The 26,218-nt window shown below is 45.9% G+C and overlaps 1 protein-coding gene across 9 annotated transcripts in view; it reads left to right on the top strand.

The window, feature by feature from the left end:
* MTCL1 (microtubule crosslinking factor 1) overlaps positions 1 to 26,218 on the top strand; it is a 135,137-nt gene that overhangs the window by 66,023 nt on the left and 42,896 nt on the right. For all 9 annotated transcript variants that reach the window (XM_063653914.1, XM_063653916.1, XM_063653913.1 and 6 more), the window contains 3 exons: positions 14,588 to 14,647; positions 20,279 to 21,592; positions 22,695 to 22,850. In XM_063653914.1, the coding sequence (XP_063509984.1) occupies positions 14,588 to 14,647; positions 20,279 to 21,592; positions 22,695 to 22,850 (1,530 nt within the window). The remainder of the gene's footprint in view (positions 1 to 14,587; positions 14,648 to 20,278; positions 21,593 to 22,694; positions 22,851 to 26,218) is intronic.

The raw sequence follows: 26,218 nt of genomic DNA, 5'->3' as shown, positions 1-26,218 counted from the left end.
GTCAGGATTGAATTAGATTAGATATTGTCTTAGCTTGGGCTGCTGTAACAAAATATCACAGGCTGGGGGCTTAAAGAACATTTATTTCTCACAGTTCTGGAGGCCACAGAGTCCAAGGTCGGGTTGGGTTCTGGTGAGGACCTTCTTTCTGGCTTGCAGAAAGCTGCCTTCTCGATGAATCCTCCCGTGGCAGAGAGAGGAAGCTCTGATGCCTCTTCCTCGTCTTATAAGGACGCTAATCCCATTGTAGGGGGTTCTACCTTCATGACCTCATCGGAACCTAGTTATGTCCCAAAGGCCTCACTTCCTAATACCAGCACGTTGAGAATTAGGGCTTCCACATAGGAATTTGGGGAGACACAAACATTTAGTCCATAACAGATGTGTAAAGAGAGTTTAGCATTGTGCCTGGCGTGAGTGAGTGCCCAACACATATGGTAGTTGTTAATATCATTAAGATCACTGTGCTCTTAAAAAGGACTAGGAGAAAGGGTTTCCTTTGCATTATGGCTAAGGAGGGTTTTCCACTGGATCTGAGAAGGGGTTTTGTTTTTATTGGATCCTGCTGTGTAATTCCAGTGCAAGGTGAAGCAAGCAGCTCCATGGTGTGAAAGGAAGCAGGCTCCCCGGAACTATTAAAGGGATAGGTGAAAACATAAATAAATAAATAATACCTCTTATGGCATAATATTTAGAATAAAAACAAATAAAGGGATAAGTGAAGAGGAGGAAGGGTGGGGAGGCATCTTCCAGCCAGGAGGATGTACTGCTTCTAGCTGAACGAGAGGCTAATTATTTCACATCCTTCACATCTTCTGGCACTTAAATGACAACTTTAATATGGGTAAAATAATCTTTTTTTAAAAATTATTTTATATGATAGAGATGGGGTCTCGCAGTGTTGCTCAGGCTACTCTTGAACTCCTGGCCTCAAATGATTCCCCCCTACCTCAGCCTCCCAAAGTGCTGGGATTACAGGCATGAGCTCCCATGACCAATTTAATATGAGTAAAGGAATCTTAATAACTTCCTTCTAAAAGGGAGAAGAAGACCTCTGCACCTTCAGTTCCTTAATCTGGTTTTATATCTGTGTGTGCTATAAACTACCCCCCAAAAACCTACAAACTTTCTGAATAATAAGAATCTGGGGGGGAGGAGCCAAGATGGCCGAATAGGAACAGCTCCGGTCTACAGCTCCCAGCGCGAGCGACGCAGAAGACGGGTGATTTCTGCATTTCCATCTGAGGTACCGTGTTCATCTCACTAGGGAGTGCCAGACAGTGGGCGCAGGTCAGTGGGTGAGCGCACCGTGTGCCAGCCGAAGCAGGGGCAAGGCATTGCCTCACTCGGGAAGCACAAGGGGTCAGGGAGTTCCCCTTCCAGGGGTGACAGACGGCACCTGGAAAATCGGGCCACTCCCACCCGAATACTGTGCTTTTCCGACGGGCTTAGGAAACGGTGCCCCAGGAGAGTATAGCCCGCACCTGGCTCAGAGGGTCCTACGCCCACGGAGTCTCGCTGATTGCTAGCACAGCAGTCTGAGATCAAACAGCAAGTCGGCAGCGAGGCTGGGGGAGGGGCGCCCGCCATTGCCCAGGCTCGCTTAGGTAAACAAAGCAGCCTGGAAGCTTGAACTGGGTGGAGCCCACCACAGCTCAAGGAGGCCTGCCTGCCTCTGTAGGCTCCACCTCTGGGGGCAGGACACAGACAAACAAAAAGACAGCAGTAACCTCTGCAGACTTAAATGTCCCTGTCTGACAGATTTGAGGAGAGCAGTGGTTCTCCCAGCACGCAGCTGGAGATCTGAGAACGGGCTCACTGCCTCCTCAAGTGGGTCCCTGACCCCTGACCCCCGAGCAGCCTAACTGGGAGGCACCCCCCAGCAGGGGCAGACTGACACCTCACACGGCCGGACAGGTACTCCAACAGACCTGCAGCTGAGGGTTCTGTCTGTTAGAAGGAAAACTAACAGAAAGGACATCCACACCAAAAACCCATCTGTACATCACCATCATCAAAGACCAAAAGTAGATAAAACCACAAAGATGGGGAAAAAACAGAGCAGAAAAACTGGAAACTCTAAAAACCAGAGTACCTCTCCTCCTCCAAAGGAACGCAGTTCCTCACCAGCAACGGAACAAAGCTGGACGGAGAATGACTTTGACGAGCTGAGAGAAGAAGGCTTCAGACGATCAAATTACTCCGAGCTACGGGAGGATATTCAAACCAAAGGCAAAGAAGTTGAAAACTTTGAAAAAAATTTAGAAGAATGTATAACTAGAATAACCAATACAGAGAAGTGCTTAAAGGAGCTGATGGAGCTGAAAACCAAGGCTCGAGAACTACGTGAAGAATGCAGAAGCCTCAGGAGCCGATGCGATCAAATGGAAGAAAGGGTATCAGCCCTGGAAGATGAAATGAATGAAATGAAGCGAGAAGGGAAGTTTAGAGAAAAAAGAATAAAAAGAAACGAGCAAAGCCTCCAAGAAATGTGGGACTATGTGAAAAGACCAAATCTACGTCTGATTGGCGTACCTGAAAGTGACGGGGAGAATGGAACCAAGTTGGAAAACACTCTGCAGGATATTATCCAGGAGAACTTCCCCAATCTAGCAAGGCAGGCCAACATTCAGATTCAGGAAATACAGAGAACGCCACAAAGATACTCCTCGAGAAGAGCAACTCCAAGACACATAATTGTCAGATTCACCAAAGTTGAAATGAAGGAAAAAATGTTAAGGGCAGCCAGAGAGAAAGGTCGGGTTACCATCAAAGGGAAGCCCATCAGACTAACAGCGGATCTCTCGGCAGAAACCCTACAAGCCAGAAGAGAGTGGGGGCCAATATTCAACATTCTTAAAGAAAAGAATTTTCAACCCAGAATTTCATATCCTGCCAAACTAAGCTTCATAAGTGAAGGAGAAATAAAATACTTTACAGACAAGCAAATGCTGAGAGATTTTGTCACCACCAGGCCTGCCCTAAAAGAGCTCCTGAAGGAAGTGCTAAACATGGAAAGGCACAACCGGTACCAGCCACTGCAAAATCATACCGAAATGTAAAGAACATCGAGACTAGGAAGAGACTGCATCAACTAACGAGCAAAATATCCAGCTAACATCATAATGACAGGATCAAATTCACACATAACAATATTAACTTTAAATGTAAATGGACTAAATGCTCCAATTAAAAGACACAGACTGGCAAACTGGATAAAGACTCAAGACCCATCAGTGTGCTGTATTCAGGAAACCCATCTCACGTGCAGAGACACACATAGGCTCAAAATAAAAGGATGGAGGAAGATCTACCAAGCAAATGGAAAACAAAAAAAGGCAGGGGTTGCAATCCTAGTCTCTGATAAAACAGACTTTAAACCAACAAAGATCAAAAGAGACAAAGAAGGCCATTACATAATGGTAAAGGGATTAATTCAACAAGAAGAGCTAACTATCCTAAATATATATGCACCCAATACAGGAGCACCCAGATTCATAAAGCAAGTCCTGAGTGACCTACAAAGAGACTTAGACTCCCACACATTAATAATGGGAGACTTTAACACCCCACTGTCAACATTAGACAGATCAACGAGACAGAAAGTCAACAAGGATACCCAGGAATTGAACTCAGCTCTGCACCAAGCGGACCTAATAGACATCTACAGAACTCTCCACCCCAAATCAACAGAATATACATTTTTTTCAGCACCACACCACACCTATTCCAAAATTGACCATATACTTGGAAGTAAAGCTCTCCTCAATAAATGTAAAAGAACAGAAATTGTAACAAACTGTCTCTCAGATCACAGTGCAATCAAGCTAGAACTCAGGATTAAGAATCTCACTCAAAACCGCTCAACTACGTGGAAACTGAACAACCTGCTCCTGAATGACTACTGGGTACATAACGAAATGAAGGCAGAAATAAAGATGTTCTTTGAAACCAACGAGAACCAAGACACAACATACCAGAATCTCTGGGATGCATTCAAAGCAGTGTGTAGAGGGAAATTTATAGCACTAAATGCCCACAAGAGAAAGCAGGAAAGATCCAAAATTGACACCCTAACATCACAATTAAAAGAACTAGAAAAGCAAGAGCAAACACATTCAAAAGCTAGCAGAAGGCAAGAAATAACTAAAATCAGAGCAGAACTGAAGGAAATAGAGACACAAAAAACCCTTCAAAAAATAAATGAATCCAGGAGCTGGTTTTTTGAAAGGATCAACAAAATTGATAGACCGCTAGCAAGATTAATAAAGAAAAAAAGAGAGAAGAATCAAATAGATGCAATAAAAAATGATAAAGGGGATATCACCACCGATCCCACAGAAATACAAACTACCATCAGAGAATATTACAAACACCTCTATGCAAATAAACTAGAAAATCTAGAAGAAATGGATAAATTCCTCAACACATACACCCTCCCAAGACTAAACCAGGAAGAAGTTGAATCTCTGAATAGACCAATAACAGGAGCTGAAATTGTGGCAATAATCAATAGCTTACCAACCAAAAAAAGTCCAGGTCCAGATGGATTCACAGCCGAATTCTACCAGAGGTACAAGGAGGAGCTGGTACCATTCCTTCTGAAACTATTCCAATCAATAGAAAAAGAGGGAATCCTCCCTAACTCATTTTATGAGGCCAGCATCATCCTGATACCAAAGCCTGGCAGAGACACAACAAAAAAAGAGAATTTTAGACCAATATCCTTGATGAACATTGATGCAAAAATCCTCAATAAAATACTGGCAAATCGAATCCAGCAGCACATCAAAAAGCTTATCCACCATGATCAAGTGGGCTTCATCCCTGGGATGCAAGGCTGGTTCAATATACGCAAATCAATAAATGTAATCCAGCATATAAACAGAACGAAAGACAAAAACCACATGATTATCTCAATAGATGCAGAAAAGGCCTTTGACAAAATTCAACAACCCTTCATGCTAAAAACTCTCAATAAATTAGGAATTGATGGGACGTATCTCAAAATAATAAGAGCTATTTATGACAAACCCACAGCCAATATCATACTGAATGGGCAAAAACTGGAAGCATTCCCTTTGAAAACTGGCACAAGACAGGGATGCCCTCTCTCACCTCTTCTATTCAACATAGTGTTGGAAGTTCTGGCCAGGGCAATTAGGCAGGAGAAGGAAATCAAGGGTATTCAATTAGGAAAAGAGGAAGTCAAATTGTCCCTGTTTGCAGATGACATGATAGTATATCTAGAAAACCCCATTGTCTCAGCCCAAAATCTCCTTAAGCTGATAAGCAACTTCAGCAAAGTCTCAGGATACAAAATCAATGTGCAAAAATCACAAGCATTCTTATACATCAATAACAGACAAACAGAGAGCCAAATCATGAGTGAACTCCCATTCACAATTGCTTCAAAGAGAATAAAATACCTAGGAATCCAACTTACAAGGGATGTGAAAGACCTCTTCAAGGAGAACTACAAACCACTGCTCAAGGAAATAAAAGAGGATACAAACAAATGGAAGAACATTCCATGCTCATGGGTAGGAAGAATCAATATCATGAAAATGGCCATCCTTCCCAAGGTAATTTACAGATTCAATGCCATCCCCATCAAACTACCAATGACTTTCTTCACAGAATTGGAAAAAACTACTTTAAAGTTCATATGGAACCAAAAAAGAGCCCGCATCACCAAGTCAATCCTAAGCCAAAACAAAGCTGGAGGCATCACACTACCTGACTTCAAACTATACTACAAGGCTACAGTAACCAAAACAGCATGGTACTGGTACCAAAACAGAGATATAGATCAATGGAACAGAACAGAGCCGTCAGAAATAATGCCACATATCTACAAGTATCTGATCTTTGACAAACCTGACAAAAACAAGAAATGGGGAAAGGATTCCCTATTTAATAAATGGTGCTGGGAAAACTGGCTAGCCATATGTAGAAAGCTGAAACTGGATCCCTTCCTTACACCTTATACAAAAATCAATTCAAGATGGATTAAAGACTTAAATGTTAGACCTAAAACCATAAAAACCCTAGAAGAAAACCTAGGCATTACCATTCAGGACATAGGCATGGGCAAGGACTTCATGTCTAAAACACCAAAAGCAATGGCAACAAAAGCCAAAATTGACAAATGGGATCTAATTAAACTCAAGAGCTTCTGCACAGCAAAAGAAACTACCATCAGAGTGAACAGGCAACCTACAAAATGGGAGAAAATTTTTGCAACCTACTCATCTGACAAAGGGCTAATATCCAGAATCTACAATGAACTCCAACAAATTTACAAGAAAAAAACAAACAACCCCATCAAAAAGTGGGCAAAGGACATGAACAGACACTTCTCAAAAGAAGACATTGATGCAGCCAAAAAACACATGAAAAAATGCTCACCATCACTGGCTATCAGAGAAATGCAAATCAAAACCACAATGAGATACCATCTCACACCAGTTAGAATGGCAATCATTAAAAAGTCAGGAAACAACAGGTGCTGGAGAGGATGTGGAGAAATAGGAACACTTTTACACTGTTGGTGGGACTGTAAACTAGTTCAACCCTTGTGGAAGTCAGTGTGGCGATTCCTCAGGGATCTAGAACTAGAAATTCCATTCGACCCAGCCATCCCATTACTGGGTATATACCCAAAGGACTATAAATCATGCTGCTATAAAGACACATGCACACGTATGTTTATTGCGGCATTATTCACAATAGCAAAGACTTGGAACCAACCCAAATGTCCAACAATGATAGACTGGATTAAGAAAATGTGGCACATATACACCATGGAATACTATGCAGCCATAAAAAATGATGAGTTCACGTCCTTTGTAGGGACATGGATGAAATTGGAAATCATCATTCTCAGTAAACTATCGCAAGAACAAAAAACCAAACACCGCACATTCTCACTCATAGGTGGGAATTGAACAATGAGAACACATGGACACAGGAAGGGGAACATCACACTCTGGGGACTGTTGTGGGGTGGGGGGAGGGGGGAGGGATAGCATTGGGAGATATACCTAATGCTAGATGACGAGTTGGTGGGTGCAGCGCACCAGCATGGCACATGTATACATATGTAACTTACCTGCACATTGTGCACATGTACCATAAAACCTAAAGTATAATAATAATAATAATAATAATAAAAGAAAAAAAAAATGTAAAAAAAAAAAAAAAAAAAAAAAAAAAGAATCTGTAAGAATTCTGAAAATTATCAGTCTGCGTCTACATCCTCGTTCCCATACTTATAATTTACAGCATCCTAATTTTTATTTGTCTCCTTTTATTACCAATCTAAATTTTTTAAAAATTTAGACTTTCAAAGTCTGTCTCTGACACACTTTAGCAATTGAGAGCTTATTAATTTTTCTGAAATTGTGTGGAAGAAATTGGCCAACTTAAAATAGGAAGCATTAAGAATGGACATGAAAGTCCAAATAATTGTCTAACTTCATATTTTATTTAATCATTTTCAATACTCAGCAAAGCATCAGCCTTAGATGGATTCAGTTTGGATTCACAAACTTAATTTTTTTTTCTTTTCAGTAGGAATATGCAATTGATTTGCTGGCAATTGATCAGGCTAAAAGGAGGGAGTAGAATTAGTCACCAGGCAAAGCCCCCACTGGCGGGGGTTCATGTTATTTAATAGTCTGCATTTACCTGTTCCCTTCATTGTTCCTTGGAAGACACTCTCCATTGGATCTCTGAGGCATCCAGAGGAATAAACTGGGCATGACTAATGTGCACACAAATTGTCCTACACCCGTGGTCACTTCACCCAGGGTCCAGTGGCATCTGGTACGCTACACTGGACAAGACCCTGGCAGGTGGCCATTGAGGAGCCTGTGCGGCTCTGTGCTGGAGGCACAGTGATTGTTCCTCATGACTGCTTGGCACTTGGCCAGGGGACCATATGCCTGGAGATGTGTAATGCATGGGGTACCTGGCCAGTTTCCCCAACCCTCAGGGGGCTTCCTGGTCTTTTTAACCAACCACATATGCATAGGCTATATTCGAAGGACCGAGCTGATGAAAACAATATCAGCTTATGGGAAGAGACCCCAGAAATTGGTGAATAACTTCCATTGAATTGTCATTGCAATCCCACATAGGAGATCCATGATAGTCTCTTTTCTCTGACATCTTTAAAACGCAAGTTTTATTTTTCTGACCTTTTTTTTTCCATTTTAAAGGAAATAGTACTTACTGTAGATCATTTATGAAAGCCACAAAAGAAAGAAAATGAAAATCACTAATAATCCTGTCACCTGAACATGATGACCGTTAACATTTGGGGGTGTACTGCTGCAGGCCACTTTCCTTATATATATATGCTCTACTGCTGCAGGCCACTTTCCTTATATATGTATGCTATACTGCTGCAGGCCACTTTCCTTATATATATATGCTATACTGCTGCAGGCCACTTTCCTTATATATATATGCTATACTGCTCCAGGCCACTTTCCTTATATATATATGCTATACTGCTGCAGGCCACTTTCCTTATATATATATGCTATACTGCTCCAGGCCACTTTCCTTATATATATATGCTATACTGCTCCAGGCCACTTTCCTTATATATATATGCTATACTGCTCCAGGCCACTTTCCTTATATATATATGCTCTACTGCTGCAGGCCACTTTCCTTATATATATATGCTATACTGCTCCAGGCCACTTTCCTTATATATATATGCTATACTGCTGCAGGCCACTTTCCTTATATATGTATGCTATACTGCTCCAGGCCACTTTCCTTATATATATATGCTATACTGCTGCAGGCCACTTTCCTTATATATATATGCTCTACTGCTCCAGGCCACTTTCCTTATATATATATGCTCTACTGCTCCAGGCCACTTTCCTTATATATATATGCTATACTGCTCCAGGCCACTTTCCTTATATATATATGCTATACTGCTGCAGGCCACTTTCCTTATATATATATGCTATACTGCTCCAGGCCACTTTCCTTATATATATATGCTATACTGCTGCAGGCCACTTTCCTTATATATGTATGCTATACTGCTCCAGGCCACTTTCCTTATATATATATGCTATACTGCTGCAGGCCACTTTCCTTATATATATATGCTCTACTGCTCCAGGCCACTTTCCTTATATATATATGCTCTACTGCTCCAGGCCACTTTCCTTATATATATATGCTATACTGCTGCAGGCCACTTTCCTTATATATATATGCTCTACTGCTCCAGGCCACTTTCCTTATATATATATGCTATACTGCTGCAGGCCACTTTCCTTATATATATATGCTCTACTGCTCCAGGCCACTTTCCTTATATATATATGCTATACTGCTGCAGGCCACTTTCCTTATATATATATGCTATACTGCTGCAGGCCACTTTCCTTATATATATATCCTATACTGCTGCAGGCCACTTTCCTTATATATATATGCTATATATTATTATGTTATATATATGTGTTATATATTACTATTTAATATGTTATATATTAAATATAAATATATTTTAAGCATTTTGAGGTCACTAAATATATGCTGTCTATAACCTGTATTTTCTTTATAGTGTATTATGAGCATTTCCTATATCCTTAAATAGTCTTCAAAAGCATGACTGTATCTAGAAATCTAGTATACAACATGAGGATGATGAGTCCTATTGTATTGTGTACTAGTGATTTGTCAAGAGCATAGCTTTTAGGGATGCTAACCACAAAAAATGATAAGAAAGAAAGGTAACTGTATGAGATGATGGTTATGTTGATTTGCCTAACTGTAGCAATCGTTTCACTATGTGTATTCTGAGATGAGCATATCAAAACATCATGTTGTATATCTTAAATATATACAATAAAATAAAAGGAAAAAATTGTAATACCTCCATAGTATTCACTCACGATGATAGAAGGTGCTGTGAAGAGTATTCTCATTTATAAATCTTGGTGCATGTCTCTTGTGCTTAGGGTATGTTCTCAGAGGTGGAATTACACCTCTCAACCTATGCCTTTGTAAGGCCAAGTTGCACCACCATCCCCCCACACCCCCCGCCATGCTGCAGGTTTCTCACGCCCCTTCATGTGCACAGAAGTGCCCGTCTCCCTGGGTTCATGCTAACACTGAGTGCCCTGCTTTTTTGAGTCTATAAATCTCTAAGTGAAAAAAAAACTTGTTTTAATTGTCAGTAATTGTGTTTATTGGCCGTTTGTTTATTTTATTAAGATGTGTTTTCCGTTGCTTGCAAGATGCTACTCTTTTGTCTGTCATGTGTTAGAAAAATCTTTTTTCCAGTTTGTCATTTGCCTTTTAATACTATAAGTGGTTTCTTTTGATATATTCTTTTTAAAAGTGAAAAATCTTACCAATCTATCAATCTTTTCTCTGGATGTTTCTGCTTTTGTTTCTGTGTTTATAAAGATCACACATCAATTGATCTTTTTTTTCTTGTTCCTTTATGATTTTTTTGCATCTAAAATTTTAATTCATCTAAGATTTATCTCTATATAGTATGTGTCTCACCTTTTTTGATCTCACAGTGTGTTTAGTTGTTTCCCCAACACATACCAAGTAGTTCATCCTTTCCTCACTAGTTCAAAATATGACCTGTATCAATTATCAAAATCTCATATATTCTTTAATCTATTTCTGAGCCTTCTGTTTAGTTTCATTAATCTGTCTATCTTATACTAGCACCGAACCATTGTATTGAATTTTTATATCTAATAGCACAAATACTGACATTATTTTTCCTTTTCAAAGTGTTCTTGGCAATTTTCACCAACTTATTTTTCTAAATTGGGGTCAGCAAAGTAGTTTGAGGCTTTGCAGGCCTTAACAGTTTTTCACTAGTGCTCTACTCTGCCCTTGCCGTGCAGAGCAGCCATAGACAGTGATAAATGAGGCTGTATTCTAATTAAAGTTTGTTTACAAAACAGGCTGTGGGTTGATTTGTCCTGAGGGCCATGGTTCGCCAACTTCTGTTCTTGATGAGTTTTTGAATTACTTTGTCCATTCTTACCACGCTCACAAACACATAAACACACTCTTTTCGAATATGTGTGTGTGTGTGTGTGTGTGTGTGTATTTTTTTAAGGAATTTGGTTAAAATGACATCATGCTTACAAAATGGTTTGGAAGAAACATGGTGTCTGTATTACAAGGTCTTCCCATTAGGCAGCATTAAGCATTATTTTATGTTGATCTTCAGTGTTCTGTGGTTTCTTTCATATAGGTTCTGAAAATTTCTGGTCTTTCTTTCTTTTCTTTCTCTTCTTTTTCTTTCTTTTCTTCTTTGTTTCCTTTCTTTCCTTCTCCTTACTCTGTTGCCCAGGCTGGAGTGCAATGGCGCGATCTCAGCTCACTGCAACCTCCACCTCCTGGGTTCAAGCGATTCTCCTGCCTTTGTCTCCCGAGTAGCTGGGATTACAGGCATAAGCCACGAAGCCCAGCTAATTTTTGTATTTTTAGTAAAGACAGAGTATCACCATGTTGGCCAGGCCAATCTCAAACTCCTGACCTCAAGTAATCTGCCCACTTCGGCCTCCCAAAATGCTGGGATTGCAAGCATGAGCCACCGCCCCTGGCCTCTGATTAACTTTAAAACTTTAACCCTTGCAGTGTTTTTCATTCTAATTGCCACTGTGAATGGAGTCTGTGAATGGAGGAGGAGTGTCCCATGACTCCCTGCCTGTTCTGTGATTTGCTAGGATGGCAGGACTCAGGGCTACAGTTGACAGCCCATCAGCAAGGGGAAGGGACACATGGGGTAGGGGTGGCTAGAAGAGTCCATCCAAGGGCTCCCACCCAGAATGTGCTCCAGCCACCAGCCTCAAATGCAGCAGCCCATGATTCTGCGTAGATTTTGTCTCCAGTTCTAGCTTTCATTTTACTTCATTTAGTTTTCTTTCAGTGCGTACACTGGGAGAATGTGATGAAAGCCAGGGACAGCAGGCTCTGCCCTCACTGTGGGCCCTGATTGCTATTACAGCCCTGGAATTAAGTCCTTTAGGTTAAAGCTTGGGAGAGAGCCTGCTGATTCATCAGGATTTATCTCACTCAGCTCATTCAAATAAAAGAAACTTCTGGCCGGGCACGGTGGCTCATGCCTGTAATCCCAGCACTTTAGGAGGCCGAGGCAGGTGGATCACCTGAGTCAGGAGTTCGAGACCAGCCTGGCCAACATGGTGAAACCTCGTCTCTACTAAAAAAAAAAAATTAGCTGTGCATGGTGGTGCACACCTGTAATCCTAGCTGCTTGGGAGGCTGAGCCAGGAGAATCGCTTGAACCGGAGAGGCAGAGGTTGCAGTGAGCCGGGATTGCACCAGTGCACTCCAGCCTGGGTGACAGAGTAAGATTCTGTCTCAAAACAAAACAAAACAAACAAAAGAAACTTCTTAACTGAAGCATGAAGGTAGAAATCTTGGGGAACTTCCTTATTAAGGGTGGAGAAACTCAAGCTGTCCTTAAGACAGGCTTACCTTTACCTGTTGGAGGATACTGGTTCTCTTTGTAGTGTGACCCACTTTACCAAAAAGACTAAAGGAAATAAAGCCTTCTGCAGCTGGGGTTCCTTCCACCTTTGTTAGTCAGGGAGCCTGCTGCCCCTGCTCCATAATGATTCTGTGACTCTTCCGCCCTCTGCTCTGAGGGCCTTCTCTCAATTATCTATTTTATATTTTCCGGGTCTCCAGCCTCCTAGAGGCTCAGGGGCAGTTAGAATTTTAACTCTTTCTTAACCTAGGATTCTTCCCATAAATGGCAAGGGCTGGCATTCTGAGAGTGAGGCACTTAAAATGTGAACAGTGCTGAGTCAATGAACTTAAGTTCTAACTGCAATGTAAGTGACTTGCATAGAGCCTCCTTTGCAAACTCTTCTGATATAGGGTGGGCACCCAGGAATAAAGCCGAGAGAGTCAGGGCTCTGAGCAGACCTCAGATGAGGCCCTGGACCCCGAGGTGGAGCTGCAGAGGGGAGGGAGGTGGGCGTTGGGGACAGTCTCTTTCCTTTTGCAGGCTTGCCTTGATAGGTCTGGGGCCGGCAGAGCTCTGCTTCCCCACCTGCTTCCTTCTAGCTTTCCTCAGGGTTAACTTAATCTTTGCAGATTAAGAGGCTACAAATCCCTTCATATTCCTCTAGGATGCTTCTCACTCCTCATTTCTTTCTGCCTTCACACTTTCCCTTTGCAGGAGCTGGCATATCTCCCAGTTAGTCTGTTGCAGACACCTCTAGGCCCCTTTACTCATACTCCTGTTTGTATTTTCAGATGTATTTGCAATTTCTTGCCTGGAGTCTATAATGTAAAACTAGGCAGGGCTCCCAGGCACTGAAGGACACAGCCAAGGCCTTCATTTCACATAGGAATTAGTTAGGAGCTTTGTAAGATCTTTAAGATGGAGGTTTAGCCATGAATTGGAGTGGGTTTCCTGAGAATTTCACAACCTAGTTAGGTTTTCTCTGTAAACAAGGGCCGCTCTTCTCTTCCTTCACACCACTTTTTATCTGGCCACTCAGGAAACACTAGTTATTTATTTATTTATTTTTTGAGACAAGGTCTTGCTCTGTTGCCCAGGCTAAAGTACAGGGCTACAGGCCTGATCATAGCTCATTGCAGCCTCGAACTCCTGGACTCAAACAATCTTCCCGCCTCAGTCGCACTAGTAGCTGAGACTTACAGGCACATGACTCCACACCCAGCTAAGTTTTTAAAAATTATTTTTTGTGTGGCTGGGCGCGGTGGCTCATACCTGCAATCCCAGCACTTCGGGAGGCCGAGGCAGGTGGATCACGACGTCAGGAGATTGAGACCATCCTGGCTAACACAGTGAAACCCTGTCTCTACTAAAAATACAAAAAAATTAGCTGGGCGCGGTGGCGGGTGCCTGTAGTCCCAGCTACTCGGGAGGCTGAGGCGGGAGAATGGCATGAACCCAGGAGGCAGAGCTTGCAGTGAGCCGAGATCACGCCACTGCACTCTAGCCTGGGCAACAGAGTAGTGAGACTCCATCTCAAAAAAAAAAAAAAAAAAAAAAATTCTTTTTTGTGGAGACAAGTTCTTATTACTGTGTTGTTCAGGCTGGTCTCAAACTCCCAAGTGATCCTCCCGCATTGGGATTATAGGCATGAGCCACTGCTCCTGGCCAGGAAACACCAATTAATTCTCATATTAGCCCAAACAAAACATGATTTGGAAAGTGAACCAGCTCCAGAAATATGAGTTATCTGTTTCCCAAACTTCCTGCCTTTCTCCTCTTCTTCTTGCCTTGTCTGCACTGTTAAAGTTATCCCAGCCACTTTCCTTTTTCATTAAACTGAACACTTAAGGAATACCCCAAATACAATAATTAGGATTTTAAGAATCTTAAGATTCAAAGACCTCATCTAACTTCTCCAACTGCATTTACACATTGATGCTAAGTTGTTTCTTGATTCTGGTGGGAAACAGCCTCCGTTCAGTGTGTGTGTGTCCCCATCCGTGGGGACGATGTTCGCAAATGCTGGCTGTCACATGTGAGCCCTTGGTCACAGAATGTCACTTGGATCTATTTCAGAGTTCCCTAAAAAGAAGAAGCACCCGGGAAATGTACAAGGAGAAGAAAACCTTTAACCAGGTAAGCAGAGGTTTTCATTCTAATGTTACATCTCCTATAAGTGAAGTCGACTCATTTTGAATTTTTTTCAGTAAGTGTTAGCTTTGTCTTTAAAACATTCAAAGAAACATTACCTGCCCAAACACGTGGACTCATTCCTAACCTCCACAGTGTGAACATTTTCTTTGCAAACCCACAGCTCCTCCCTCTTGTTTCTCCCTCACACTGACAAGCTGGTGATTTCTTCAGGAAAAAGAACTGGCTTCGTGTGAAACAGAATTAAGTATAGTTTGGGGGCCTGACAGTACTTATAAATGGTAAAAAGTGTTTTGACCTTCAAAGTCATCCACACAGTGGAATAAAACAGCCACTGTGGTGTCGAGTCGTTCATAAGACATTGTTTTGAATGTTGTTGTTGTTTTTTAAATGCCCAAGCTGAACAATATCTTCAGTGGTCCTAATTGAAGGTAAAATATTCTCAGCCCTTTCTAGATGCACAGTATGTATTCTTCAAAACTTTCTTAGCTTTTCTGTAAAGCTGTTTTACTGGATTCTGTTTTTAAATTGCTGCTAGCATTAGGTGGTGGAGAGAACAAAGGTGTCATTGGGATATCAGCTCACTGCACTCTGAGAGCAAGTAGTAATTAGAGAGACACAATGAGTCGGGGTAACTAAGAGCTCAGCAACCTCCACCGACCTCCTGCAGCCCTGTCCCTGTGAATTCCCCTCTTAAGGATCCCCTGGGTTTCTCCATTCTCCAAACTCACTGATCCCCAGGGCATCATTCAAGGCGGGGCAGGCCCCTGCAGCAGCAGAAAGCTCAACTGTTCCCTTCCACCCTCCCCATCCTCCCAGTCTCACTTTGGAATCCATTAATAACAGGGAAATTAAAGTCTGCCATCCTGTTGCTGGGTGCTTATACTCTTCTGGGCTGAGAGTGTTTTCAATTAACTGTCTCTTGCCCAGGGAAGATCTTTTCCTTAAAAGGGGAAATTCTGCCCCATTGTGAAATGAACAGCATGGAGTTGCATTCGCTCTGTGGGTAAAACGGGCCAAGAACAGGAGCTGCTGCTCCTTAGGCGTGTGTCAGAAACCCTGGTACCTGGGATGTGTTGAGCTGCCCGCCCAGCCTGTGGGATGATTGAGGAAGGAGTTTCTGTTCAGCAGAATGGTGGAATGGAGCGCCCTGGGAACTGCAGGCCCGCAGCCAAAACCCAAAGGAAGCTGGTGCCCCGGTGCAAGGTAGGCACGCGGGCAGTCACCCGGTCAGGGTGCTGGCTGGACGGCTGACTTGCAAGCCAAAGAATATATACAGAGAGCGATATATTTCTGTTGCTTGACAAGGCCTTTTCTGCTGGTGGTGTTGGTGGTGGGCCCCTGGGTGTCTCCCCTCCTGGCCACGCCTGCCCTCTGCCTGCAACAGGAATCGTGTGTCATATGGAAAGTTGGACTTGACCTACTTTCATACCACATTCCTGGGGCTATCCAATGATCTCTTGAAACCAGAAATGATATCCTTCAGTTTAGACTTGGCCTTGACCCCCTGCCTCCGCTAGACTCTTGGCAGAGTTTTAAGAAGTCTACGGTTACAAGATAAGATGGGCATCCAGCCTCCCACTGCCTGAGCTGAAGCTGTGATTCCCCATCTTATGAGAAGGAGTGGCTTCCCCTACTCAGAACAGGCCGAGCTCAGCTTCCCTCAGGCCGCCCCTTTCTTGCACACAACACCCAGCAGGTGCAGTGGGCCCTGCTCCAGCTGCCTCGACCTCACGGAAGACGTCTGACTCCTTCATTTAATACACACTCTCCCATGACTTCCAGAACAGTCTTTCTTTCAAACCCTGCTTTAGTCTTGGTGGCAGGCCTCATAGTGCATATGTGGTTGTTAAGTAGAAATGACAGCATGCTGTCATGCTGACAGCTTTTTTCTTTAAGGAAGGAGAAGACGTTTTGGACATTGTATCAATCCTCAGGTAATCTACAAATTGACATTTGTTAGAGTATGTCATAGGATCTTGCTGCTTTAACTGACCTGGGTTTAGGTTCATGGAGATGGAGGAGAATTGTTCTATGATAGATTTGTAGTGGACGGTGGACAGAGGGGAATGGTGTGAGGTTGAAGGTTTCCAGAAATCAAGGTGATTTGAGGGCTCTGTGGGGACCTTCTGCCTGCATGAGGGGGTGCAGATAAACACGTATAACCTTCAGCATGTTTCAGGACCCTTCAGAGATCTTACCTCCTTCCCCAATTTTTCAGTTCAACTTGTTGGGGAAGACCCCCAGGAGTTGGTCATAGGTACTTCCCTGAGCCTTCCTTGTTATATCATTTTTCCCCTTCCGTGGGGTTTATGGTGAGCAAGGAGGGATCAGGCAGAGTGGAATTGCCTGAGTCCCTGGTCCACACGCCTGTTTGAGCCAAAAGCTTCCCGCACCATGCAGGCAACTCTGCCCCTCGCCTGCACCTCCTGGACTGGCTCCACCACATCAAGGCCTCACCAGCTGCAAGTTTCCACGGATGCTGGTCACAGCAGGCGGCCCTGCCCCCACTTTGTCCAGCCCAGTCTCGAGTCCCAGGCTCAAGAAGGGTGGAGAGTGGGGCTGAGTTTCCTTGCAGCTGGACAATGCTGCCCTCTGTGATCTCTGCTGCTATGGATTTCTCTGCTTTAGAGGTGGAGATGGGATCATTTAGATGATTTTTGACAATGGACAGACACTGGCTCTCAAGTTAACAATGGGGCATGGGGCTGAGGGCACTCCCCTGTTTTCTGGTCCCAAGCTTTTAAGTATTTACAATCCATTTCCATTGATAGGTATTTTAGCTTAAACTCCATTCCTTCATGGGAACAACAAAGACCTGTCTATGTATTTGGATTTCTTACAAATCTGTGTTTAACAAAAATTGAAAAGGTGCTTGTGTTTGCTCTACTTTTGACAGTTCTAAGAAGCTGGGGTTGTTTAAAAGTAACATGCCAACTTCTGGTACATAGTAGGTACTTAATAAATATTTCCTGAAAGAATGAATGAACAAGGCCAGGTGTGGTGGCTCATACCTGTAATCCCAGCACTTTGGGAGGCTGAGGTGGTGGATCACCTGAGGTCAGGAGTTTGAGGCCAGCCTGGCCAACATAGCGAAACCTCATCTCTACCAAAAATACAAAAATTAGCTGGGCATGGTGGCACGCTCCTGTAGTCCCAGCTACTCGGGAGGCAGAGGCAGAGGGCAGGAGAATTGCTTGAACCTAGGAGGCAGCGGTTACAGTGAGCCAAGATTGCGCCATTGCACTCCAGCCAGAGTGCAGACTCCAGAGCAAGACTCCATCTCAAAAAAAAAGAATGAATGAACAGATAAACAAGCATGCTTTTCCTCTAGTATTAGTATTAAATACAACGTATGCCTTTTACAGCCCATGTATTCTGTGTAGGTTCTTTCAAAAAATACGTCATTACCCCAGCGGCGATGATAGCATAGCCCATTTGCCTCAGTAGTTGTGAGTAGGGCAGGCGGCCTTACTTCAGGTTAGTCACAGGATTGCTTTTTATGTCTACCTAACCCAAACCCAACCAAATCCTTCATGTGATAAGTTCTCAGAACTCAAAGACGATGTGACATTTATATGTTACTCTCCTAACATGCAAAGAAGGAAAAAAACTCTTTACCGGCTCCTTTACCCAATACTAATTGTGTTTCAGACAAATAAGAAAATTAATTTCAGGGAGCTAGAGCATGGTGATTTATCATATACAAACCAGTTTATATGTAATAAATACACTTTTTAGGTTTATGATTTATCATATACAGACCATTATTTCATTTGACCCTCACAACGATGTTGTGGTTAAGTGAGCATTCCTGCTTTAGATACAAAGAAACAGGTTCACCGGGGCTCTGTCATGAGCCCAGGTCCCTTAGACAGTAGGAGGGGCAAAGCTAGGACTCCGGGCAGCATGTTTGACCCCAAGTCCAGCAGGCCTGGTTTTGTCTTCAGCTAAGAGATGACAGTGGGCGTGTCATCCTCCCGAGGGCGCACAGATAGCGCCAGGGCAAGCTTTCCCTGTGGCAGTGGCTGCACACTTGGTCGTAGGTGTTGGGCTGAGCCTTCTTGGTCATATCGTTTTCCCCCTTTCCATGGGGTTTGTGGTGAGCAAGGAGGGACCAGGCAGAGTGGAAGGAAGAAAGTTGGGAGGCGCCGAGGGAGGCATTTCTCTTTCTGCCACATGATGAGTGTGCGACCAGACTGCGGCAGAGAACGAGCCATGCTCTCTGAGTGTAAAAGCTGCATTGTGAGCGCACCTGACAATCCGAAGGAGTTAATTCTCCCCCGGGGGCTGACTTGTTCCAGAGAAGGGGCGACAGGCCTGGAGAGCAGTTTGAAGCCTTTTCCTCCACTAGGGCTGTGGGATTTGACTCCCGCAGAGCTGTTGTTGACAGTTTCTCTGTGTGATGGGGGAAACCTTTGCTGAAGCCTTTTGAAACTTTTGATGGCTGATCAAAGAGGAGTGATTTGTGAAATCGGTTATTTTTCCCATTTGCTGAATGTGAACAGTAAAACGTTTTTGCAAAACCAAAACGGGGAGTTCATCTGGCTTCAAAACAAGGAGACCAGCCCTGCAAAGCAGAGTTGACTTTCCACTGGATCCAAAAAGTGCCGTTTTGACCTCAGCCAAGCATTGCAGGCTGTGAACAGCAGAGTCAGCTTTGAGGATCCTCCAGAACCCTCTGGAAGCCCTATGAGGACACTTCTCAGGTTTTGATACACTTGACTCCCAACACTTAACTCCTTGCCTTGGGTCTCTGAGTTTAATTTCCTGCTGTGTTATGGCAACTAAAGGGAAAGGAACATAAGTAAAGGCTCTGAAGTTGCACTTGCATGGCAAGAGGCTGCAAGGAGCTCAGGTGTCTGGGTCTGCAGTACCCAGTGTGTACCCAGAGCTCGGTATTGACTCAGCACGTGCCTGGACTTCCAAACACCCTGATGCTCATACCTCATGTTTTTGTCATGTCATTCTTGTGGGACATTAGGGCTGGGGAGACCGGGATGGGGAGAAGCGAATTGCCCTGTCTCAGGTACCTTAGGAAACCAGGGGAAAGCTGAGCTCTCATTTGGGAGGGCCTGACTTCCCCATCCTGGTCAGACCTTGTGGATTGCGGGCCACTTTGAAAGAGGGAGGTCTGCACGTTGGAGGTGGTTGAGTGCAGCAGGGTGGAACCCTGTCCGCCTGCACCAGACCTTGGTGAGGGGTCCTGCTGTCTCTCACTGGTGCTGGTGAGTAACCAAGTGGGATCCAGAGAGCAAGGAGGGGTTGCACATTCCCGCTGGGTTTTGGGCCTCATTTCGTCTTCCCTTCTTTGCTCATAACTTATATGATGGTTTCCATGTGCACTTTTTTTTTTCCAAACTAATTTTTTTTGGTTTCTTTTGTTTCTGTGGCAAAGCAACAAACTGTAGGCCTTTCACAGGCCCCCTCCACAAAGCCCCCGGGCCCACCTCTGCTTTGTCTTGGCTCTTTCTCTATGTAACTCAACGGCACCGACGGGAAGATCGGTGTTTGATGTTTGTGTGCGTTGGGGGCGAGGTGTGAGGGGAATCATGAAAAACACGAACATTTGGTATTTTCAAATAACCCTTCTCCCGGGCTGTTCTCTCCTGGCAGGATGACAGTGCCGATTTGAGGTGCCAGCTCCAGTTTGCCAAAGAGGAAGCCTTCCTGATGCGCAAAAAGATGGCCAAGCTAGGAAGGGAGAAGGACGAGCTGGAGCAGGAGCTCCAGAAGTACAAGTCCCTCTATGGGGATGTGGACAGTCCCCTGCCCACGGGGGAAGCAGGCGGGCCCCCCAGCACCCGGGAGGCCGAGCTGAAGTTGCGGCTGAAGCTGGTGGAGGAGGAAGCCAACATCTTGGGCCGGAAGATCGTGGAGCTGGAGGTGGAGAACCGTGGCCTCAAGGCAGAGATGGAGGACATGCGGGGCCAGCAGGAGCGGGAGGGCCCGGGTCGGGACCACGCACCCAGCATTCCTACCTCACCCTTCGGTGACTCCCTGGAGTCCTCCACCGAGCTCCGCCGCCACCTGCAGTTTGTGGAAGAGGAAGCGGAGTTGCTCCGGAGGTCCATCTCCGAGATCGAAGACCACAACCGGCAGCTGACCCACGAGCTCAGCAAGTTTAAGTTTGAGCCTCCCCGGGAGCCGGGCTGGCTCGGGGAGGGTGCAAGTCCTGGTGCCGGGGGTGGGGCCCCCCTGCAGGAGGAGCTGAAGTCAGCCAGGCTGCAGATCAGCGAGCTCAGTGGCAAGGTGCTCAAACTGCAGCACGAGAACCACGCGCTGCTGTCCAACATCCAGCGCTGCGACCTAGCAGCCCACCTGGGGCTGCGTGCCCCCAGTCCCCGGGACAGCGATGCCGAGAGTGATGCAGGCAAGAAGGAGAGTGATGGGGAGGAGAGCCGCCTGCCCCAGCCCAAGCGGGAAGGGCCTGTTGGTGGGGAGAGTGACTCGGAGGAGATGTTTGAGAAGACGTCGGGCTTCGGGAGCGGGAAGCCATCGGAGGCCAGCGAGCCGTGCCCCACGGAGCTCCTGAAGGCCCGGGAGGACTCTGAGTGCCTAGTGACCCTAAAACACGAGGCCCAGCGGCTAGAGCGGACGGTGGAGCGCCTCATCACGGACACTGACAGCTTCCTCCATGATGCGGGGCTGCGGGATGGTGCGCCCTTGCCAGGGCCTGGCCTCCAGGGCGAAGAGGAGCGGGGTGAGGGGGACCAGCAGGAGCCCCACCTGCTGGGGAACATCAACGCCAAGATGAAGGCTTTCAAGAAAGAGCTGCAGGCCTTCCTGGAGCAGGTGAACCGCATTGGGGATGGCCTATCCCCCTTGCCCCACCTCACAGAGTCCTCTAGCTTCCTCTCCACTGTGACTTCCGTGTCCCGGGACTCCCCCATCGGGAACCTGGGGAAGGAGCTGGGCCCAGACTTGCAGGTAAGGGGGCTCGTGGCTTCGCCTCCCTGCTCCGCCTTGCTCTTCCTCCTTCTCGCTGGCATTGCTGCACTCGGGCTCACGCTGCTCACGGCTGCTTGGTTATGATTTCAAACCTGCATTGTACTAAAGCCTCCGGGGCAACCGGATCCTCTCTCTTGGTTGGGCTCCGTTTTTGTTTTTTTTTTTTTTGGTTTTTTTTTTTTTTAAGCTCTCTTGTATTGCCTTGTTTCTTTTTCCTTTCTCCTGTCTTATTTTTACCTGCGCCGCGGCTCATGGTTTAGAGGCCCTCCCAGACACGAGGCTAAGCCCAGTGGAAGCGATAGGGCTCGACGCAGGCCGGCCTTGCTCCTCTCTTTGTATCTCAACCAACCAGCCACCCGCTGAAGAAGCCGTGAGGAGGCTAAGACAAACGCATGTTACAGTCAGGATAATTAGCAGACTCGCTAACGAGCACGTCCCTTCCTGGGTGTGTTTCAAGGGACACAGTGCAGTCCAAGGCCCTAGGCAGCCCAGGCCCCCACTCCCCCTGGAGGATCAGTCAAAGCGGGCGAGGAGCACGGTGCTGAGAAGGATGGTTTTGGTGGAAAAGCTCTGCTGGCTCCTGCCGCCCTGCCGCCGCTGGGGAGGGCGCGGAGGGCCTCCGAGGACTGCTGTCCTAGCCTCGCCTGAGTGCATGGCCCAGCTGCCGCCCTGGACTGTGGCTTTGGCTGCTCGACCCACAAGTAAGGAAGGAAGAGCCTCGTTTTCCGTTTCCTTCATGGGTAGCGTGCTTGCAGTTGAGTTCTGGATTCACGCATCGCCATCGCATGTGCCCCGTAACCAGTGTTTTGCACCCCCACTTTCTCTTTGTGCTTTTCAGATGTTTCCACCCGCCCCTTTGCTCATTCTCATCTCGGGTCTGTTTTCTTCACTTTCTTACACCACTGTCTTTAAGCCTATGTTTCTATTCATGCTGTCCTTTGGTCGTTTTCTCAGTCGTCTCCCTTGTCCATTTTTGTTTTCTTTATCCCCCCTCCCTGCCTCCACCCTTGTCCTTTTTTTTTTTTTTTTTTTTTTAATTTTAAAAAACAACAACAACAAATTCCTCCCGTGCACCTAACAGTCCAGACTGAAAGAGCAGCTGGAGTGGCAGCTCGGGCCGGCCCGAGGGGACGAGCGGGAGAGCCTGCGCCTCCGAGCTGCGCGGGAGCTGCACCGCCGCGCAGATGGGGACGCCGGGAGCCACGGGCTGGGAGGCCAGACCTGCTTCAGCCTGGAGGTCAGCGTGGGCAAGCAATCCCCCCCGCACCCCCCCCCCCCCGCTCCTTTTTCTGTGTGGCTGGCTGTGTGACGTTTTCTGTCCCGGATGAGGCCCTGAGGGAACATGGCAGGAGAAGGTGGAACTAGGCGGAACTCACTTGGCAGCAAACCCATTTTGTGGCACTGGGACAGGCAGGTGTGCGCAGGTGCCTGCGGTGAACTGCTGTGCTTGTCAGACAGAGGGACAGCTCACTGCAGGCGCTGTCCACCTCCTGTTTCCGCAGACTGGGAGCACCTGGAAGTAGGCTGATTGGTGAGTGCGCAGTGGCTTCTTGTCCAGAGAAAGAAGGGATGAAAACCCAGCACGGGCTTCCCTGCTCTGGAGGAAACTCCCCTTAGAGTTCCCCTTTTCAGCTCTTTGTTGCCTGTGTCTCGTGTGACCATCCCGTGGTCTCGAGTGACACTGCTGGCCGGTTGGTAGAATCAGGGAGGCTCACTCCTGACCTGTGGGCACCCTTAGCAGTCTCTGTCACCACAGTAACCCGGTGTACACAAGGCTCCAGCCACCACAGGGACCATGGTTGGAACTGTTGTCAGCAGCCTGGAAGAGTGAAAGCTCTTAGACGCGGGCCACCCTACCCGGGACAGAAAGAGGGGATTCTCGAGGAGCTGTTGAATGAGGAAGCACCTTTTAAAGTCCAAATGCTGTGTCAGTGTAAAGTATGATTAATAATAAAGAGAGAATGCCATGTCCTGCCATTGGGGACTGTCAAGGGGGAAAGCATGTCACAGCTCCCCTAGTCAGGGGCCCGGTTTTCCCTTCCCACTGTAGCTCTTTCTTCTTTGCCATGGGCTGTTTCTGGAACCACAGCTCTGGCTACACAGGGCGGCCCCCTTCCCTTTGATGGCTGGTTTTACAGGAACTGCATCTCCTTTCCCGAGTGTTCCGTCCTTCAAGGTGTGTCACACATAGCTGTGTGCAGTTAGAGCCTGTGTCAGAGAGCTCTCCTCCTGGATTCTTCCTAGGTCCTTATTGTGTAACCTGGAGCAGTGATAAGTTGTCACCATCATGAATGCATCACATAGCTTCAGAAACTGGGAGTGATTTGGGAGAGAGAAGCATACTTAGTTGAAGCAAACCAAATACTGAGGAACAATAAAGCTTCACAAGAAGTAGATTAGCAGAGTGAGCTGGTGCCATTTGGGAGCACAGGATCTCCAAACAATGCAACTCAGAAGGGAACAGCAGGTCTTCAGATGAAGTCTCTCATTCTGCGGATGAGAAAAATGAGGCCCAAGAAGTGAAGCGGCTTGCCAGTAAACCCTCCTCCTGGTTGGTGGCAGAACTGGGTCTAGAACAGCCTCCAGCCAGCTGCAGCCCCCGCTCCCCAGCACGTCCCCGGAGGGGCCTGATCTGTAGTGGTGGGAGGGCTCTGCACTGACCCCTGGGTGTGTTTCTGAAGAGTCACTCTAACGACTAATTGTACAGACGCTGTCTTGCCATGGAATGGCACCTTTTTTAAACATCCATCTGGCTTCTTTTAATTTTGTATATTTTAACAAGAAAGCTAAAAATCTCCATAGTGAAAGGCCAGGTCTAGGGAGCATCATTTCCTAGAAGGGGAAGCAGTGTGAATCAGGAGTTTTAAACAAACATCCCTCATTCTGATGTTTTTTATTCACAAAGACATTTCACACAGAAGAGAAAACTCAATTATGTTGCAAACACATCCTATTTTATTTTATTTTTTAATAAGGCATGTTCTGGAGCCACTTTGAATCTCCACAGTGTTTCCTTTTATTAGAGAAGCTGGATGTGGATCTGTCGCAGAGCCTGGGTCGGGAGAGGCCGCCCTGTCCCTGGTGTGAATGTCACTCTGACAGCCTTGTTAGTTTGGTCTTTGAATATGACATTGTGTTAAAGAATTGTACAATGGATAATTCTGGGGAGCAGAACTCTTAAAAGCCTTTTAATGAGAATATCCCTGAATTTGCTGCCAACAATTGCTTTCCCATGAGGCTCTAATGGAAACAGTACACAAAGCTCCCATAAGTCAGCCCAGCAGCCCGGCCAGAGACTCACGCAGACCCCGCCAGAGTAACTGGGGGAAAGACAACATGGACGCCTTCATGCAGACTGAGGCAGGGCTGGAGCCGGAGGTCCTGCCGGCAGCTTTCTTTGCTCCCTTCTACATTTCCCTTGAAATAACCACCAATTTTGCCCTCAGGCCAACCACGACTGTACCTGTGTGGATCCCCTTTAGCTCTCTGCCCGTAGCTCCTCAGGGGTGTGGGAGGGGGCCCAATAGCACACCTAGTATCAGCCACATCGAAGAATAAACTTTCCAGATTTAAGCAGAAAAAGGATTTGTTCCTCAAGCTGCACTTACAAAATGCCTCTGTGTCTTCTGCCTTATGGATTTTTATATTTGGGGAAAGAGGAAAGAAGATAAGTTATTATTTTGAAAGATTGAGGCATTTTGGCCCGACCAAAACTGTGACTACTACTCATAGTTGTACCAGCAACAGCAGTTGTAACAATAAAGAGGAGAAAAAGAAGTGCATTCTTACACATGACACATTTTAGCAGATTGCAAATCTGGGCAGTGGAGGAGCCCTGCTGCTCAGACGCCACCATTCACTAAACCTGGGAAAGGGGCGGCCTCTCCAAGGCCAGCATTCTTATAAACAGCCACAGCCAGAGCAAACTGAAGTCAGAACCCACGGACACCCACTGACACATCAATGCAACCATGCAAAAATGAACTGCTAAAAAAAAACACACTTCAGGACGAGTGTTTCTGCTGCCTGCTCTTCTCAGGAGGTATTAGCGAGGTGCTCACACTGTGCACTGGACTCTTCCCTGACTGATGGCGCTCCCTGGGGTTCCCATCAAACGTGAGACATTCGCATTTGTTAAGAGAGAGTGGTGTGTAGAATGGTTTGGAATGTGCAAGGCACCTTAAAAATAGTCCTGAATGAGAAGTAGCCATGCACGGATGCTGGTCAGATTTCAGATACAGAGGAGACCAGGCCTATGCCCAGAGGATTGAGTTTCTGGGTCAGAAATCTCAAAGAGCTCTTCTCCTCAGTGCCTGCTTTTATCCTTCAATCAAGGAAGCACAGAAAGCACTCACAATCCCACGTGCCTCAGCTGTGAAATGCCAGCCACAAGGAAGTTACGTGGGGTTTTTATGCCAAGTATTTGCACACATGTGTTGGCCTCCTGTACTGCTTTTGAAAGAAGTGGTTGCAAAACTAGCCAGGACAAAATGGAACCCTCCAGAAAATGAAGCCATGATCGTGGTGATGGAATTGTCCTAACAGAGGAGTAGCATTGCTAGGCACTCTAGTGATGGCCATGAAGAGCCTTCCTTTTCTGTTTGT

The sequence above is a fragment of the Pongo pygmaeus genome, chromosome 17, assembly GCF_028885625.2.
Source record: "Pongo pygmaeus isolate AG05252 chromosome 17, NHGRI_mPonPyg2-v2.0_pri, whole genome shotgun sequence".
NCBI lineage: Eukaryota > Metazoa > Chordata > Mammalia > Primates > Hominidae > Pongo > Pongo pygmaeus.
Note: the sequence above shows the minus strand (reverse complement) of the source record. Positions and strands in the feature narration are given on the sequence as shown.